The sequence below is a fragment of the Sylvia atricapilla genome, chromosome Z (assembly GCF_009819655.1).
Source record: "Sylvia atricapilla isolate bSylAtr1 chromosome Z, bSylAtr1.pri, whole genome shotgun sequence".
NCBI lineage: Eukaryota > Metazoa > Chordata > Aves > Passeriformes > Sylviidae > Sylvia > Sylvia atricapilla.
In genome coordinates, this window is record NC_089174.1 from 68,127,059 (window position 1) to 68,144,190 (window position 17,132).

The 17,132-nt window shown below is 59.1% G+C and overlaps 2 protein-coding genes across 2 annotated transcripts; one reads left to right on the forward strand and one right to left on the reverse strand.

The window, feature by feature from the left end:
* The first annotated feature begins 248 nt into the window (after window positions 1-248).
* On the forward strand, window positions 249-12,208 carry TESK1 (testis associated actin remodelling kinase 1). The gene is made up of 10 exons (XM_066339921.1): window positions 249-658; window positions 7,415-7,536; window positions 7,670-7,718; window positions 7,943-8,089; window positions 8,271-8,353; window positions 8,691-8,781; window positions 9,007-9,090; window positions 9,547-9,636; window positions 9,803-9,953; window positions 10,193-12,208. The coding sequence occupies exons 1-10, from the start codon at window positions 440-442 to the stop codon at window positions 11,233-11,235; spliced, it is 2,079 nt and encodes a 692-aa protein (XP_066196018.1). The 5' UTR covers window positions 249-439; the 3' UTR covers window positions 11,236-12,208.
* A 64-nt stretch (window positions 12,209-12,272) lies between these two features.
* Window positions 12,273-17,132, reverse strand: LOC136374529 (B-cell differentiation antigen CD72-like). The gene is made up of 8 exons (XM_066339922.1): window positions 16,946-17,132; window positions 16,771-16,860; window positions 16,483-16,569; window positions 15,656-15,970; window positions 15,266-15,414; window positions 14,765-14,916; window positions 13,713-13,880; window positions 12,273-13,387 (listed from the first exon to the last, which is right to left on the reverse strand). Exons 1-7 carry the CDS (start codon window positions 17,022-17,024, stop codon window positions 13,742-13,744), a joined length of 1,011 nt encoding a protein of 336 aa, XP_066196019.1. The 5' UTR covers window positions 17,025-17,132; the 3' UTR covers window positions 12,273-13,387; window positions 13,713-13,741.

The window sequence follows — 17,132 nt, forward strand, 5'->3', positions numbered from 1 at the left end:
AAGCTGTGTCCCGGGATCTCAGGCCCTACACCGGCACGCAGGGAGACGCCCTCTCGGTGCCCACCGGAGGCCGGTGCCGGTGGATGCAGACATCGGGACGCGCGGGGCCCGACGCTGCCCGCCGGGCGGGGCAGGGCTGCGGGGGGGGGGGGGGTCTCCTGCCGGGCTCGGCAGCGACGGCGGCGGGTCCCAAGGAGTTAAGGGCTGTCCCCGCCCCGGCCGCGGCCCCGCCCCGCCGGTGCCAGCGCTCGGGGCGGCGGAGGCGCAGCGCCGGGCCGCGGCAGGGGTCGGGGGGGCGCCGGCGCCGGGCCATGAGCGTGGAGCGCCCCGGAGCGCCGCCCGCCCCGCGCCGCCGCCGCCGCCGCCGCCGCTAGCATCGCCCCGGGGGCCGGGAGAGCGGCGGCGCCCCGGCCGCGCGGCTGCTCCGGCGGGAATGTGAATGGCGCTGGGGGTGCTCGGCGGGACCGACATGGAGTGGGAGAAGCTGCCGCGGCGGCCCGGGGAGGGCGAGGGGGAGGCGGCGGGGCCGTGGCCGGGCTGCGGGCGGCCGCGGCCCTCCTCGTACCGGGCGCTGCGCAGCGCCGTCTCCACCCTGGCGCGCATCGACGACTTCTATTGCGAGAAGATCGGGGCCGGCTTCTTCTCCGAGGTCTTCAAGGTGTGCGGGGCGGGAGCGGGGATGGCGGTCCGCGGGGCATCCCGCCGGGATCGGGCGTCCCCCGAGACCGCGGCAACAACGCAGCCCCGGCCGCGCCCTCGGCTGAGGACTGCGATCCCCCCTCCAGCCGCGGCAGCCGGGCGAGGCTGGGGGGTGTTCGAGGCGGTGCCGTGCGGAGGGGACTTGGGGACGCCACCGCTCGCTCCGTCCCGGCCGGGGTGTTGTGCCTCCATCCCCCCGAGCAGGGGGAGGGGAGCGCCGGCTCTGTTTACAGCCGGGGAGGCTGAGCGCTCCCAGCGCTGCGCCGTGGATTGCGCGAGGGGTCGGGTGTCGGGCAGCCCAGCCCCGGGGACGCCTGTCAAAAGGCCGGGCAACCGAGCCCGCCCAAGGTGTGCCTGTGGTAGGGAATCTGGGTAGCGTTCCTAGCCACTCCAAGGTGATGTCCGGCGTTGCCGGGCCTGCTGAGCAGGTGATGTGCAGGGTTCCCCACGGGAGGCCCACGAAGGTGTTTGGCTGTGGGGCAGGGGTGTGATGCCGTAGAACAGCACGGGGCTGACTCCTGGCTGGGCCCCCGGAGCTGCCTTTGTCCTCCATTCTCTCTGGGACTGTCAGGGTGGGAATGCCTATGTGTGGCCCACTCCCCGAACAGGGGTGTGTGAGTGCCGGTGGGGAGCTCGGGGTCTCTAGCAGTGAGGCGGAGGTGCACGGTGGCGTTATCCTACCAGCCCAATGCGCTGCTGCTGGGGACCAAGGGCTGTGCTTCGATGTCACCACCACCTCTCCCAGCAGAGGGGAGGTTTGTGCATGTGTTGTTTTGAGCCTCGGCATCACTTAAGGTGCCATAAGCCACTGGGCTAGGACTGCCCTTAAGTGGTGATCTAGTCATTTCATATCCCTCAAAGCACAGCTCAGGGCTGGGCACAACCCCCACTGCCTGCCACCACAGTCACTGGGGTCACAGGCAGCACAACCGGGCATTCACATCCTGGCAGTACCCTAGGGTCCCTCTCCAGCCCTCACACTATTCCCCGCTCCGCAGGGAGACCCCAAGACATGTCTCCTCTTCAGCTACAAAAGAGGTGTCCTGTGAGGGGCCATGGAGAGTGTGCAGAGAGGTCCCTCTCCTCCATGCTCCCTCGTGGAGCTGCCAGTGGAGCCATGACCTCCCTGCTGGCTGGGTTCCTGCTATTGATCTCTGGCTTGGAGTGCACAGCAGCACCTTGGAGCACAAGGAGGCATTTAATAATGTCAGGCGTGGGTATGGCTCTTTAATAATGGATGCTCCCATGTCTCAGCGAAGGCACAGTCTTTTCTTGCCTCACTGTTTGTTTTCCCCGTCTCTGCAGGAGCCACAAAATGCTCCTTCTCCCGTAAATTGTTTCAGTTCTTGTGGGGCCGCTGGCCTGTAGGATTTGGGGGACTGACAAAGGTTGAGGGGGTGGGAAGGGGATCAGGATCAGTAGTTGACATGTGTGTATGGTGGCAAGGAAGCAAGGATGGGAGGGGGCCAGATGGGGCTTTGTGCTCGTGCAGTGGGTTGAATCCAAGAGCTCAGCAGGATGGTGTTAAGCCTGGGATCTGAACTGGGGTTTGGCTGCCAGAGCTTGCGAGGAGGACAGAGCTAGGCAGGGCAGCCCAGAACCCATTTTCCTCCCACCTCCCTTGTTCCTTCTGTAGCTTTCCAAGGCTGTGGGCACTTGAATCTGCCTCCTCTGTGTGGCTGCTGTGTCCTGCGTCATTCCAGCCTTGGTGGGTGAGGAGGACAGGGAGGAGACCTGGAGATCTCTACCCCTGCACCGGTAGCTCAGTCCTGGTGTGCAGCTGAGCCAGGTCTAGGTAGGGTGCTGACAAGCATCTGACTGTCTTCTCAGCATGGAAGCCAGAGGGCTCAGTGTGTCCCAGCCCTAGTGTCCCCAGCAAGCTCCTCCAGTCAAGCACCTCTCTCAGAAAGACTGTCCAGAGCAAACAGGAGACACTAGTGACAAGAGCCTGCTCTTTTTCATGGCGCTTGTTCATAGCTGATTCCCCACTGTGCCGCAGAGCAAGGCTGTTTTCCCTCTGGAGCAGCTGGTTCTCATTGCCTTTCCCTGTGCAATTTCAGAGGCACTAGCCCCCCCATTTTCTCAGATACACAGACATTGCAGGAAGCCACCTCTATTTCCAGTTGACTGAGCAGATTGAGCTGGGTCTGTTTGTTCCAGGCATTTTCTCCAGCCCTTAAACCACTGTTCCATCTCTTCTCTAAATCCCTCTCTTGCTTTCCCATGTGCTGTCTTCAGCATTCACGGGAGCTGTAGGCAGCATCCTTGGGGCTGTATCCAGAGGCCTTCACTCATCTGAATCCCAGCCTCATACCCTGATGTTGCACATCATCTTGGAAATGCCATTTCCCGGGGTGCAGCTCTGTGATGTGCTCTGCCCAGCACCCCATTTCCGTGGCATTTTGTGTGTGTTCATGTGGATTAGCAGCTCCCAGCATGGGCAGAGCTCAGGAGAGAGTATTGGCATCACTGTCACTTGCCCATCTCTCCCCACTTCCCGACCAGCCTTTGGGATTTTCTATTTACTTCCAGTTTTCCAGTGCAACTAATGGAGCAAGTCCCTCCCTCTTATCTGCTGCCCTTCATCAGGGACCTTGCTGTGTTTTATGGAGTAGAATGAAGCAGCATGACACCGGTGGGGAAACTAAGGCAAGCAGGGAGGAAGTGAATAAGCTAAGGTCAGCCAGCCATGGCAAGGCTGGGAGCAGCCATGGCCCCGCAGTTGCCACTCAGGTGTCCTGGGCATGGGAAATGTGTTGTGCTGACCAGCTGGAGACCTGCCAGCCCCTCTCCTGCTCTATCATGGGGCATGCTCAAGGCTTGCCAGTCAGAGCAAGCGATTATCTGCCACCATGGTGCAACACTGGCACTGCTCTGGCCCCTGGTGTGCCCACAGTGCCACTCCTGGAAGAACAGGAGGTGGGGTTTGCTGATGCTCAAACACTCTCCAGGAGCAGATGCTTTGTCTCTTCCACAGAGAAAGTCTGTCTTGACTGATTCTGCCTTTTCCATTTGATGAGCACGTTTTCCAGTCCCATCCAGTTGTGTTATTGGGATTCCTGTGGGCTCAGATGCAGCTGTTGTGGGTGGCTGTGGGGTTACCAGTGGCATTGCTAGCTCCCTTGCCTCCCCTCCCGTCTTCCCCACAGAACTCTCTGGGGTGACTGGTGCAGGACGGTGTCCCCATGTGACTGTGCCTTGCCTGTGTGGGACAGGGGACAAGAGAATATGCAGAGAGTGGGGCTATGTGCCAGGCTGTCCCCAGTGCAGGGTGCAGGCGGGCTGGCTGCTGAGACCTTTGGGTGGGGAGATGTCAGGGAGCTTTGCCCCATGTCTAGACGGGAGTGCCAGCTGTGGGGAGGGAGCAAGCTGTCTGCTTGCTCTGATTAGCATGCTCTTTAAATAAGACTCTAATTTCCGCTGTTAAAAGAGCTCAGATCCCTTGTGCCCAGCCTGGGGCTGCCGCCAGCCTGTCCCATCCCCCAGCCCTGTGTGCTGGTAGCAGATGGGATGGGGACCAACATGCCACGGCACCCTGGCTCAGCCGCAGTATCCCCATGAAGTGCCCAGTGGACCAGCCGTGTGGGATGCCAGGGAGCATCGGTGAGGGGTGAGGGCTTGCCTGTTTCCTGGGTGGGGGACAAATGGCTTGCCCTCCCACTGCAGCCCCATACGGCTGCCCGGCTGACCTCAGCTCCGGGGAATGCACTGGGATTCCTGGGCACCATGCCAGGGTGCATGAGAGAGGCAGAGGGGACACCTTCCTGCCCGAGGAGGTTGTGCTGCCTGCTTCCTTCCCTGGATGTCAGTGAGGGAGGAAACCCCCTTAGCAGGGGGCTTCAATCTCCCTGCAGTCATGGCTGGTGCCCTTTGCTGCTGTGTCTGCGTCAGAGGGCAGCCAGGGTGCTGGGCTGGTGCTAGCACTTGGACAGACTGGGTAAACTGGCCAGTGCCTGTGGGAGCCGTGGAAAGGGAGCATTCTCCCCTGCTTTACCAGGTATGGGCTGGCTTTGAGCCAGAGAACTTGCAGGGGAGATGGCAGATCAGGGTGTCGCAAGTGAGCTCAGGGTATTGGACAGCCTCAAGGACATCATGCCCCATGGGCATGGAGTCACAGAAAAAGACATCGAGGCAGGGCTGTAGTGGCCAGGAGCTTCTGGGATCCTGGGATAATTCCTGGAGAAGTAGCTTTTGCCAGACCTTCCCTCCCCCAGGCTGCCTCTCCTCCAGTCTCGAGGTCCAACACCACGTGACTACACTCAGACCTCACTCAGCCTGTTCCAGTGGCAGGTGGCTTTTTAATGAGGAATTAAGCCATGGGCACCTCCCAGCCATGTGGGGCTGAGCTGGTGCCCACCAGATGCTGCTCCGATGCAAGGCCACTGGTGCCGGCAGGGAGCTGGCCAGCCCTATGGCACATGGCCACCGAGTGCCAGCACTGTGTGTGCTGCACAGCATTCCTGACGTGGGCGCATGGCGCCGGAGCCTTGCCACCTCCAGCCATCCCAGTGGGGAAGAGCCTGCCTGCGCCACTGAGCCCGGGTTCCTGCTGTCTGGCAGCTGCCGGTGCCAGCCAAACTGACCGAGCCAGTCCTGCCAGTCCCACATGGCATGGGAAGGGAAGGAAGTGCTGCCACCAGGAGAGCTGGGTCAGGAGTGATGGGTGTGCTGGGCAGCACCTAGTGCTAGAGGCTTGGCAAGGCTGTGGATCCTGCTGGCCTTGTCCAGGCTCTGCCTTCCTCAACCCCTGGCTCTGTGGGGACCTAGAGGGACCACTCTGCTTTAGTCATACAGGCCCCCTCCTTAAAGCCTGCACTGAAGCCTGACTGTGAGCTCAGTTTCTGTTTCTGTTGCTGCCTCAGCTGCCCCACTGACAAGGACTAGGTGGAGGGAAGACAGGGATGATTGAAATGGGGTGGGGTTGCCCCTTGCCCTTGGTCCAGATGGGACCAAGGAGTCCTTGGGCATCAGGATGGTGTTGGCAGCAGTTCAGGTGCTGGGCAGTGGTGTGGTGAGCTTGGAGGAGGACTTGGAGCAGCATTAGATGGAACGCTCTGGGTGCTCCCCATGGCAGACACTGCAGTGTCACCCTGGGACAGGCTCTCCCTGAGCCCAGGAACTCACTATGTCCAGTGTTCAACAAGGAGGAGGCATGGGGAAATCCACCCTCCCTTCTCCCTGCAGCATGGTGGGGTGCCAGGATAGGGGCCTGTGGTGGCAGGTGTCTGGGGTGTCCCCTTCCCACTTAGGGTCCATTTCTGAGCTCCGCTGTCACGTGGCCCCTGTCGGTGGGTCAGGAGTGCCAGCTGGCTGTCTGGGGCTGGCTGGAGGTGACGCAGGTGTAACTGGAGCGGGGTGCCCACAGGCAGGTGTCTGCTGAATTATTCAAAGCCTCTCCATGAGCTCCAGTGAGCTGATGGTGGCACAGCACAGTTATTCCCTCTCACTTCCATTCTGACTGGGACTGGTTTGGTGTTAGTACACACAGACATGCAGAAGGATCTTCACAGAGCACTCATTTCCCCTAGGCCCTTTTGAAGGGATGTGCTGCTGCTCCATCACCTGGGTATTTTCTGTTGGATAGATCCCTATCATGGCAGGCATCACAGGAGCCAGCCATGGGGTGAGAGGAAAGCCCTTGAGGGCCCAGCATGCCAGCCTCTGTATGCTGTGGTGGGGACAAGAGCCAAGCTGTGAGTGGGATGGGGGTGCTGGGGATCCTGCCTCCAAGTGTTTTGCACTGGGACGGCCTCCTCCCCCTGTGTTTTGCCTGGGAAGGCAATCCCTGAGGTGAGGGGTGTTGTGGGGGTGTTGTGGGGCTGGCCAGGGGCTGGCACCAGCTCAGCAGCCTCAACCAGCATAGACTAAAAAGGAGAAGAGCAGGGAGCTGACGGCAGCGCTGAGGAATGCCTGCGCCTCCATGCACAGCTCTGTGTCTCCTGGGGGGCAGCTGGGGTTCACTGGGTTGTCCCCTTGGGCAGCTGCTGCTTCAAGGCAGGGGTGGCATCCCACCCCCAGCACCTGCTCAGGAGGGGACCCTCAGCACTGGTTTGGCCCCCCATAACAGTGCTACGTTAGGGCATCCCATGCTCTTCCCTTGCCCTGCACATGCCAGGGAGCTGCAGATGGACGGGGTGTCCGTGCTTGGCCATGTTCCAGCTGCTGTTCTTGGCGGGGAGCCAGGCCCCTAGATCGCATGACAGTGTTGGGCCGAGGCTGGCTAAATATACAGCTCATCCAAGCTTCATGCCCTCCCAGACTAGGGTCAAGCACTACAGCAGTTGGCCACACCTAGAGCTGGTTCTGAGGGGTGGTGTGCCTCCTCTTTTCTTCACCCCATGCTGGTAGGGTCCAGCTGGGTGGTGTTTACCCAAAAACAGCCTTCCCTGATGCTTTGCAATCCTGTACCTGCCTGTTCTTTTGGTAGAGGTGGGCTCACAGCTTGTGGGAGCTGTTGTTGCCTCTTGGGAGTTCAGGGCAGCATACCATGGTGGAGGGAGCACAACAAGCAGGGATGGGGATCCCAGTTAGGATGGGGCTGTGTGTCATCAGTACTGGGAGTACTTGGAGATATGAGGAAAGTGCCCCCTAGCCCTGGTGGTCCCTGTGGTGCCATGGGATGCTTCACTCCTCTCTCAGGTTGTGGTGGGAGCTGGGTGAAGCCTGGTGTCTATGGAGGTACGTGGGGCTCAGCCTTCCCTGCATCCCCCTCTAGGTGCGGCACCGCCAGTCGGGGCAGATCATGGTGCTGAAGATGAACAAGCTTACCAGCAACCGGGGCAACATGCTGCGAGAGGTGCAGCTGATGAACCGCCTCTCGCACCCCAACATCCTCAGGTAGAGCCTGCTTTCCCACTGCTGGCTCCATTGCCCCCCTTTTCCCTGGGGGTTTGGAGTTACTGCTGATGCTGGATAAGCTCTTGGGGCTGGTGCCTGCTACAGCCACCCTCAAGTCTCCTCTATCTCACAGGTTCATGGGGGTGTGTGTGCACCAAGGGCAGCTGCATGCACTGACGGAGGTAAGAGTGTGACAGCAGCCGTGAGTCTTGGGGTTTCTGCAAGCCTGGGGAAGGGACAGTGGGGACATATTCTTCGCCATTCTTGCCCTATGATATGTGCAGGTACGGCCTGCTGGGAGGCTGTGGTGTGAGGTGGTTGGAATATGCATTAGGATGAGAGATGGGCATCCAGTGTTATGGTGGGGAGGGATACTGTGATGCAATGATCCAGCTCTTCCCATCAGTACATCAATGGTGGGAACTTGGAGCAGCTGCTGGACAGCCCTGTGCCCCTCTCCTGGTCCATGCGTGTCAAGCTGGCCCTCGACATTGCCCATGGCCTACGCTACCTGCACTCCAAGGGCATTTTCCACCGTGACCTGACCTCCAAGGTAGGGGATGTTCCAAGGCACCACATTGCCCTCTTTGCCCCCTACCCATGTTGCTGCATTGTGGTCCCGAGCATGGCAGGTTGGGAAGCAGGAAGTTGTGCTGTTCTGGGGCATCCTGAAACTGGTGGCCACGGAGGCAGGGCAGGTGCAGTTGGTGTGACAGGTTGTCCTGTGCCCTCAGAACTGCCTGGTACGCTGCGAGGCCAGTGGCTACACAGCTGTAGTGGGTGACTTCGGCTTGGCGGAAAAGATCCCCACTTACAGGTATGTGGGCAGCATCCTCCTGTCCATCCCCATCCCTGGAGCCACTCAGAGCAGAAGCTGGAGAGGGATGGATATTAGGGATGCAGCTAAAAGGGTAGGAATGGGGGTGGTGAGACAGTCCCTGGCAGGGGGTACTCCAGGAGCAGTTTGGGAATGGCTAGGAGGGGATGAAGAAAGGGGTAGTGTGACTGGGTAGAGATGAGTTTGTAGGGTGCGTGGAGGAGAGTTAGCGCAGGAAGGGAGATGGAGATGGTGAACTGGGCTGCCACAGCAGGAGGATGGGAGGTTGGACATTTGGGGGACTGGGCAGCCTCTGATGTTCTATCATGTCTCCCAGTGAGGGCAGCGAGAAGGAGCCTCTGGCCGTGGTGGGCTCCCCGTACTGGATGGCACCCGAGGTGCTGCGTGGGGAGATCTACAATGAGAAGGTGAGGCTGCCCTGCGTCGGGCTTTACTCAGGCTTGTGCTGCCAGTGATGTGCAGATTTGGCAGTCCTGGGGTGCACCTAGAGGGAAGGCATTGACAATTCCTCTGGTGATGGGGTGCCAGAGTCCAAGTGTGGTTCTCCAGGAGGAGGGCTGACGGCCTTGCAGAATGGTGGGCACATCACCTCGGGGCTGCGGGGCACCCCCATGACTCCCCACTCTCTGCAGGCTGATGTGTTTGCATATGGCATCATCCTGTGTGAGACCATCGCTCGTGTCCCAGCTGACCCAGACTACCTGCCCCGCACTGAGGTGATTCTCTGGGATGGGAACAGGGGCAGTTGTGGGTTGCAGCACTGGGGCTGGGATCACTTCATCAAATGCAAAGGGGCATTCTATGTTGGGCAGAGACCCATGTGCAGGACTGGTCCTACATCTCAGGGTCAGGGTGCGGTGTCCCACTTTCTGCGCAGGCAGGGGTGGTCTCTGCCAGTAACCTCAGAACCCATAGTGAGCTTGAAAAGGAGAACAGGGCAGTTGGATCCAGGCAGAGAGCAGAAGCAATATATGTGTCCTAGCATCCACCAACCTTGGTCCAATTTGGGGTGACATCAGGGTCCTTCCCTGCTGTGTCCCAGCTGGGGTGCTTCCAGGTCCATAGCCTTGTGTGACAGCCCAGGGGTGAGGGGGCCAAGCCATGTCGGGTCCCCTGGGCCTTGTGGTGCCCCAGGAGACTCAGCCTTACTCTTCTTCCTTTCCCTGGTGCAGGATTTTGGTCTGGACATCACCACTTTCCGCACCATGGTGGAAATTGACTGCCCAGCAGCCTTTCTCCAGCTGGCTTTTCACTGCTGCAGTGTGAGACTCCCACTTCCAGTGACTGCCCTTCCCTGCCAGGACAGGCGGGCAGTACAAAGCTACCTTGCCTGCTCACAGGGAGAGCAGGGAGCCGCCTTCACTGTGCAGGGCTCCCTGGGGTGCTTGAGGAGGCACAGACCTGACAAGGAATCCCTCCTGCCCACAGATGGAGCCCACCTCCCGCCCCTCATTCCTGGAAATCACACAGTGCCTGGAGAGCATCCTGCAGCACCAGCTGGGCGCCGAGGGTGCCAGGGACACCCTGTTCAGCATCGGGGAGAGCCTGCCTGCATCTGGAACCGCAGCCACACTCAGTGGTACGTGGGCACCTTGGGGACAGGCCATAGCAGGGTGTAAAGATGGGAGAGTGTGGGGTTTCCCATCATACCCCATCAGCTGTAGGAGAAGGAGATGGATGTGTGAGGTCTGCAGGATAGAGCTGGTCCCTGTTCCTCCCTTGGGGTGTGCCCCTAAGTTGTTGGGTGCCCAGCACCCCGTAGAACCCCACATGGGCTGCTGCTGGCTGCTGGTAACACTCTCCTGTGCCCATGCCCAGGAGTGGCCAGGAGGTCAGCCAGCCACACCGAGCAGTCACCCCTGCGTGAGCTGGGGACAGAGCACCTGCAGCCAGACCAGCGCCTGTCCCGCAGCCAGTCTGACATGTTCCCTTCCAAGTCACCCACCCTGTTGTGGCCACTGGAGCCTTGCAGTGGGGCAAGGTCCAAGGAGACATCCCCCCGTGTCAACCCCTTCTCCCAGCGTGAGGACCTGAAGGGAGGGAAGATCAAGCTCTTTGATACACCAAGCAAGTCGGTCATCTCACTCACCTTTGACCTGCCGCCCCCCGCCCCACTGCAGCTCAGCAGCCCTGTTACACCTGAGCCTGCCATGGAAGTACAGTGTGACTTCTCAGCACCCACCACCAGCCCCCGCAAGTGCCACTCTCTGCCCTCCTCTCCTGAGCTGCCCCACCGGGGGGGCCTGGAGCTGGGTGTGGGGTCCTCTCATCCCACTGACGACCCCCAGCCCTGCACCCTCCTTCCTCAGTTGGCATGGGGAGAAGCCTCCACCCCCAACTCCAGGGCCGAGGAGCAGATGGACTGCGGCCCAGACAGCTCTGAGCTGCCGCAGCCCACCGTGCTCCCTCTTAAAAGCAACTTCATCCACACTTCATCCTCAGGCACACGGCCCTGGCAGCCAGATGTGCGAGCCCCCAACGGGCTCCTCATCAACAACAACCATGTGATGGTCAGCAAACCCCTGGCCTGGGGCAGTGGGCTGGAGCATGGCTGCTCTGAGCTCAGCATCTCCTGTGCAGCAGCACTGGAGCGGACGGAGCGCTCAGCCATGCTGCCTGGGCACAGCTCTGGTGCCATGCTGGAGCAGGATGAAGTGCTGCCCTGCCCTGGCTGCTGCCTGAGTCCCTTCAGCTTCAGCTTTGCCTCCATCTGCCACCGGCCAGCGCCCAGTCCACCCCGCTACCAGAACCTCAACTGCGAGGCCAAAAGCCTCATCTGCCATGATCGGGGCCAACATGAGAAAGCCCCGGGGCCAGTGCTGGCTGAATCCAGCCTGAAGTTGCCAGAGGCACAGTCCTAGTGATGGGGACCTTGGGGAGTGGGGCTGAATCCAGCTGCCCCTTGCACCCCTCTGCAGCCACAGCACTGGGCAGTGCAGGAGCCTGGCACATCCCCATGGTCTGTCATCACTCAGCATGTGGTGGCCACCAGTGGCCATGGTGCCAAGTGCTGTGGCTGCTGCAGCGCTGCCCAGGCACTCAGGCACCCACCCCACCAGGATCAGCCTTGGGGATCTGCAGGGAACCCTGGAGGTGGACTGGGTCTCTGCTGGGGACCAAAGTGCAATAACACCGCTGCCCTAAGCACTGCCCCAAGCGGCAGGGCTGGTCCCCCGCGGGGGCCACGGGGCTCAAGCCCTGCATCCAGGACCCCCTTTCCCCAAGGGCTCACTCCTCTGCAGGCTCTGGCAGAGGGGTGTACAATGAGCCTGCTACCTTGGGAGAACTGGGAATCCTCTGCACCCAGATGGGTGAGAGGGACTGGGCTGGGGTAGAGAGGTTCAGCGTGTGTATGTATGTTTTTGGGGATCCTGGGGGGCTGGTGGGTGAACTCACACGTGTCCACAAGTGTGGGGAGCACAGCCAGTCCCTGACAAGGGGAGAAGAGGGCATGGGACCGTAGAGGGGCAATGCCCATGGGCAGTGCACAGGGAGGATTGCCAGCACTAGGGTTGTCCCTGACTGACCGATGCTAAGGGTTTGGCGTTGAGCCAGCACAGCGCCTCACATCCCTCTGGCACGCAGGTTTGGGAGCAGGATGCTGGCAGAGGGGCCAGGATGCCATCCTGGCATCATGGGGATGGGGCCAGTGGGCAGCACAGCTAGGCTGCCTGGCCCCCGGCAAGGGTGGGAGCCGGCTTTCCTCCCTCCTGCACAATGCACTGGTGAATGCAGAACTCTTTGTGTTTTTTATTATTATTAATAATAATTGCTAGTAATATATACCCAGCTTATTTAAAGTGTTCATTAAAACCTGAATGTCCCATCAACTCAGACTGCTGGTTCTGTCTCTTGGATGCACATCACATGTGGGCCCAGAAGGTTGCATGATCTTGCCTGGGCATTCTGGGGAATTCTTTCAGGACTGCAAACCAGCCTGGCTCAGCCCAAGATCTCAACTCCCCTAAAGCACCCATCTCAACTGAGATGGTTTCAACGAGTTACCTTTCATTATTTAGGTTCTTTGGGTTCATGGCGTTGAGTCTGTGTTTGCTGTGGTATACAAGAAAACAAAGAGCAGACAAACTGGTCTCTTTATTACTGTAAAGTGGGTTTAGCCAGCAGACAAGAGAGGCAAGTGACACATGTCCCCTCCAAAAGTCTGCCTTTAACACCCTTTTGCTCTTCATGCAAGCTCATGTAGCAGTTCATCAACTATATATGGCACACACATCCTCATCGTAAATCAAGAGCATTTCGCCTGGTTGAACATAACTTCCTCTGCTCTCACCTGGCCACAGTGTTAAATCAGGGCTACTTTGCTTAATCTTCACATGTGCTCATGTGTGCAGCTATTTAAAGTTCTGATGAGTTGTCTCGCAAAGCGTCAGCCTGCTACAAATGCCTGAGTTAACTTTTGCTTTTGAAAGGCACAATCACACCACGGGACCCTAAAGGTCATTGCTCTACTTTCTAATTAGCGCAGAAAAAATCCCCAAACGTCAGCACAGGCGCCGGCCAGTTCAGACTCAGCTTCCCTCCTTAGGTGCTGAGGCTTTGAGAGGCCGTTGAGTGCTGGGTTGTCTGAAAGCCGTAGCCAAGCTGCTCCTGCGATAGGGTCAGGCAGACCCCGTTCCTGCTGTGGGGAGGGGATGGTGAGGGGATGGGGATGTGCTGTCCCCAGCTCCTGCTCTCTGTGCTGGGGACGTGGCACAGCTCCAGCGCCAAATATCAGTGTTTGATGCATTCTGCAGCCGGTTCTGAGCTCCCCGTTGCCCACCAGCCGTTGTGCTCAGGAAGACACAAAATGTCCCATGCAGGTGTGGAGTTGGCTGTGGAGCCTCTACCACTCAGCCAAAGCACACCAGCTGGAGGCAGAGGGCCACCGGGCATCAGTGGGAAGGACCTGGGTGGGCAGCGGGCTGTGAGAGGGAAGTGGTTGGCTGGAACGGATGAGACATCCTGGGCAGTGACACAGCAAAGCTGGAGCAGAGGCAGTGCAGGCTGCAAGTGCTGCAAGGGGTAGCAGGGGAGTGAGGGTGAAGGTGAGGATGAGATGCTGCCCAGCCTCCACCACATGCAACAGGGCTGGGAAAGCACCTCACCAAGGGTTTTCCCCCATCTTGCCCCTTTGGTGAGCTACAGCTTCAGCTCTTGAGCTACCTCAGACCCAGAAGGCCTGTGCTAGTGAAGGGAGGGAGGCAGGCTCCATCCAGCAGAGGTAGCTTGCTGAATTCCTCTCCCTTTCCAAGGGAGGGTGTCAAAATGCCCGGGCAGAGTTGCTTTCCTCCAGGCACACCCTACAGGGCTTGTGTGTCCTTGACTCAGCGGGACTTACCACAGCAGAGCTGGGGGCAGCAGCCGTCATCACTTGAAAGGGAGGCTTGGCCCTGCTGCCTTCTCACAGATCCAGAGGTGCAGGTCACTGGGACTAGTGCACTGAGCAGGTTTAATACTCCCACGGCTTATTATGGCACAGGTTCCATTCGATTTTGACTGCCATGGCCTGAATGGGAAAGCAACACATCAGGCACTGACATGTTCTTTCTTCAAGCCCTGCTGAGGCAGCTGCGGCTGCTGACAGCTGCCTTTTGTACACTGGCAGAAGAGATGCTGCAGTCAAATGGGGATCGCCCATTCCTCTCCTACTGATTTCACAAGCTGAAGGCTCAGCTGATGCATCCCTGCACTTCCTCAGGCAGGCTGAGAAACACTGTAAAAGGTTTGCAGTGCTTGCGACACCCCTTTAGCCTCCTCCATCTCAGCCTCACTGCTGGGGGTTGTTCCATGCCTGCAGTGGAGAGAGACAGGTCCTCCTCCCTGGAGGCACATGGATGACCAGAGGAGTTGGCCTGAGCCCTGGGTCTGCTTTGAGCACAGCTCCTGTGGTGGGGCTGAAGATGGAGCGCCACGTACCCAGAACCTGGCCAGACAGGATTTTCCTCCTCAGTGCTCTCAGACACTGCAAGAGGAAGCAGAGGCGAGCTGAGGAGGTGGTGCACGTGGCAGGGAGGAGCCCAGGACTCTCCACAGACAGGAAGGCTTAATCTCCCCTTGGAGAGGAATCAAGAAGGCATGTGGAGGATAGAGGTGGTGCTCAAACCCCTCGTCTAGGCCCCAAATAAAATTTGGGGTTTCTTCTGTCCCCTGTTGCTGCCTCCTGCTTCACATGCCCTGTGTTTTACCCACTCCTCTGGGTCTTGGCTTTGCATTTGCCTGTCCTCTAAGCATATCACACCACTGCACCCACCTTCCCTCAGTCCCTGCTATTCTGATGCTCTTTGTTTCCCAGGGCCTGTGCCTGGAACTAGGTACTGGTGGGATTTAAAATGCTTCCTAGAGGCATGCCAGAGAAGGGGAGTTTTGGCAAGAGGCAGTGCTGCCACGTACCTTTCGTAAAGGGAGCCATCCACCCAGAACCAGGCCTCTGAGCCGCCCTCGCTGTCCGGGTCCTCTTCCTCCAGCCAGCCATAGTCATACCAGGGGAAACTGCCCTTCTGCAATCCAATCCAGTATGGGACATCTGCATTCTTCAGGAAGGTCTGGAGAAGAAGAAAAAGTGCTTTTCCATGTGTTATTCCATGGCACCTTATGTACTGCAGTACTATGTACTTCACAGCAGGGTGACCATCTCCCCAAGGAGCCCCTGGGCTGGAGCTTCTTGAGACAGGACAGCAGAGCAGCTCTGGTGCCCTGCTCCAGCTTGGGAAACATCCAGGGGTGCCAGAGTCTTTCTATCCCATGTCAAATATCAACCATGTGTTCCAGAGAGCAGTCTTGCACCCTCCAATGTTTTGACAGGACAGGGAGCCCCCAGAGCCATGCTAGCCCATCTGGGGACTCCATGGCTGGATACACCATCTCCCACCCTCAGCTCCCCCCGCACCCTACCGGCACAGTCCAACGACTCCAGGATTTGGTGACCAGGAGCTGAGAATATGTCTTCTCACACTCATCTCTGCTGTCTTCCCATGTCTTCTTCTCGGATGAGATGAAGAGGCACTTGCCCCTGTACAGCAGCCAGCCCGAAGGGCAGCAATCTGTGAGTAGGGGTACAGCTCAGGGGGTTGCTCAGGCACAGATGCCCTGGGGGTAACAAGGAAGAGCCCCACATCTTCCCAGCAGACATTACAGACTCAGCGTCTGCTCCAGACATAGCTTCAGCTCTTGGACCACCCTGTTCCCACCATGTGGTCAAAAAAGCCAGTACCTGCCCCTTGGCACCTGCTGAGGGGTGCCAGCGACCTGGAGCACCTCCTCCCTACTCCATCATCACCCTACCTATAGCTGTGCAGGAGCGCAGGAGGGCCACGGTGCTCTCACTGTTATTGAGTCTCCCCTGTAACTCCTGCACCTCCCTCTCTGTCTTGCCCAGGACCCCCGTGACACGGCGCAGCTCCACATTCAGTCTGTCCAGCTCCATCTGGGTGATGTTGCCATCGTGCCATGCTCGCTGCAGCTCTTCTCTGGCCCATGCCAGCTCCAGTTTTGTCTGCTCCAGTCTCTGCTCCCGTGCACTCAGCTCCTGTGACAGGCGGCCCTGCTCGGATGCATGCACACGGGAGGTGTCCTGCAGGCTGCGGGAGACCTGCCAGTCTGGGGACAGAGTGGGTGAGCTGAAACGTGATCATGGGACAGTTTGGATGTGGGACTGACCCTGTTCAAGGCTGGTGGGATGGGCAAGGCAAGGCAGGGAATTATCCATGATGAATGGGAAAGGATGGGAAGGAAGGACACAGCAGGGAAGTATACAGTTAAGGGTTGGGCAGGGTCTGGCAGGGGAGAGCGAGGCAAGGCAGGATGGGGTGAAGGAGCAGATACAGCAAGTTAAGGGCAGGGAGGGTGCAGCAATATGAGGTTGGGCAATTCCAGAATGGGAAAAAAAGGAGCGGAAATGGAGAGTAAGGTGAAGAAGATGGATGATGGGAGGCAAATGAGGTGCGAGGGATGCGATAGGGACATAGGCAAGCTTGTGGCAGACTGGGCAGAGGGACTCAACAGTGAGTGTTCATGAGCATGCCTTTATTCACTCACAGTGCCCACCCCACCCAGATACCTCCCTGATCCAACCACTCTCTGCCCCAGATGTCCACAGTCCCCCAACTCACAGCAAGCCCCCAGGGTCACAGTGGCCACCAGCAGCAGGCAAGTTGCCAGCAGACCCACAGGGATGCACCACCGACGGGACCAGCACCCTGCACGACACAGCAGCCAACAGACATCGCCTGAAGAGATGGAAACTCCTGACAGCCCCCAGACCTCCTTCCTAGGTACAGGCAGGAGTGTGGTGGCATGACAGCACAGGTGGCATGGTGTGGGTGATGGGAGTGGAAGAACCCCAAACCCCCCACAACCAGAACCACCCTGGGTCTGCAGGAATCCAGCTGGATACTCACCTGAGCTGGGCTCTGCTCCATCCCCATCCTGTTCTGCCAGTGCTGGCTGCGTGTTCTCATGCGGGCTCTCTGCCTCGTTCATGCTGAAGGCTGTTAGAGGAAGGCAGAGGAGAGCAGCTGAGGCTGTGGGCTTGGGTATGGCAGGGACAGTGGGGAGGGGCCAGTGGGTTCTCACCTGCCTCCAGCGCCTGGCTGGCCGTGCTCCGGCCCCCCATCACTTTGGCAAACTTCAGGTCAGCATAAAGCCTGGCCATGTGGGCAAATGCTGGGCAAGCCCTGAGCCTTGCTGGCTCCCCCTCCGCCCTTGGGTTGCCTTTCTGAGGTGTCCCTGCTCCCGGTGATTGCGCCGTCTCTTGGAGGTG

What these genes read in the sequence shown, in the direction of transcription:
- TESK1 (XM_066339921.1), top strand. Translation starts at nt 440, where the DNA reads ATGGCGCTGGGGGTGCTCGGCGGGACCGACATGGAGTGGGAGAAGCTG. An exon ending in TCGCACCCCAACATCCTCAG is followed by an intron (nt 7,537 to 7,669) that starts GTAGAGCCTGCT and finishes TCTATCTCACAG; the next exon opens with GTTCATGGGGGTGTGTGTGC. An exon ending in ACCGTGACCTGACCTCCAAG is followed by an intron (nt 8,090 to 8,270) that starts GTAGGGGATGTT and finishes CTGTGCCCTCAG; the next exon opens with AACTGCCTGGTACGCTGCGA.
- LOC136374529 (XM_066339922.1), bottom strand. Translation starts at nt 17,024, where the DNA reads ATGGCCAGGCTTTATGCTGACCTGAAGTTTGCCAAAGTGATGGGGGGC. An exon ending in TGTGACCCTGGGGGCTTGCT is followed by an intron (nt 15,971 to 16,482) that starts GTGAGTTGGGGG and finishes CTCTGTCCCCAG; the next exon opens with ACTGGCAGGTCTCCCGCAGC. An exon ending in GCGCTCCTGCACAGCTATAG is followed by an intron (nt 15,415 to 15,655) that starts GTAGGGTGATGA and finishes CCCTACTCACAG; the next exon opens with ATTGCTGCCCTTCGGGCTGG.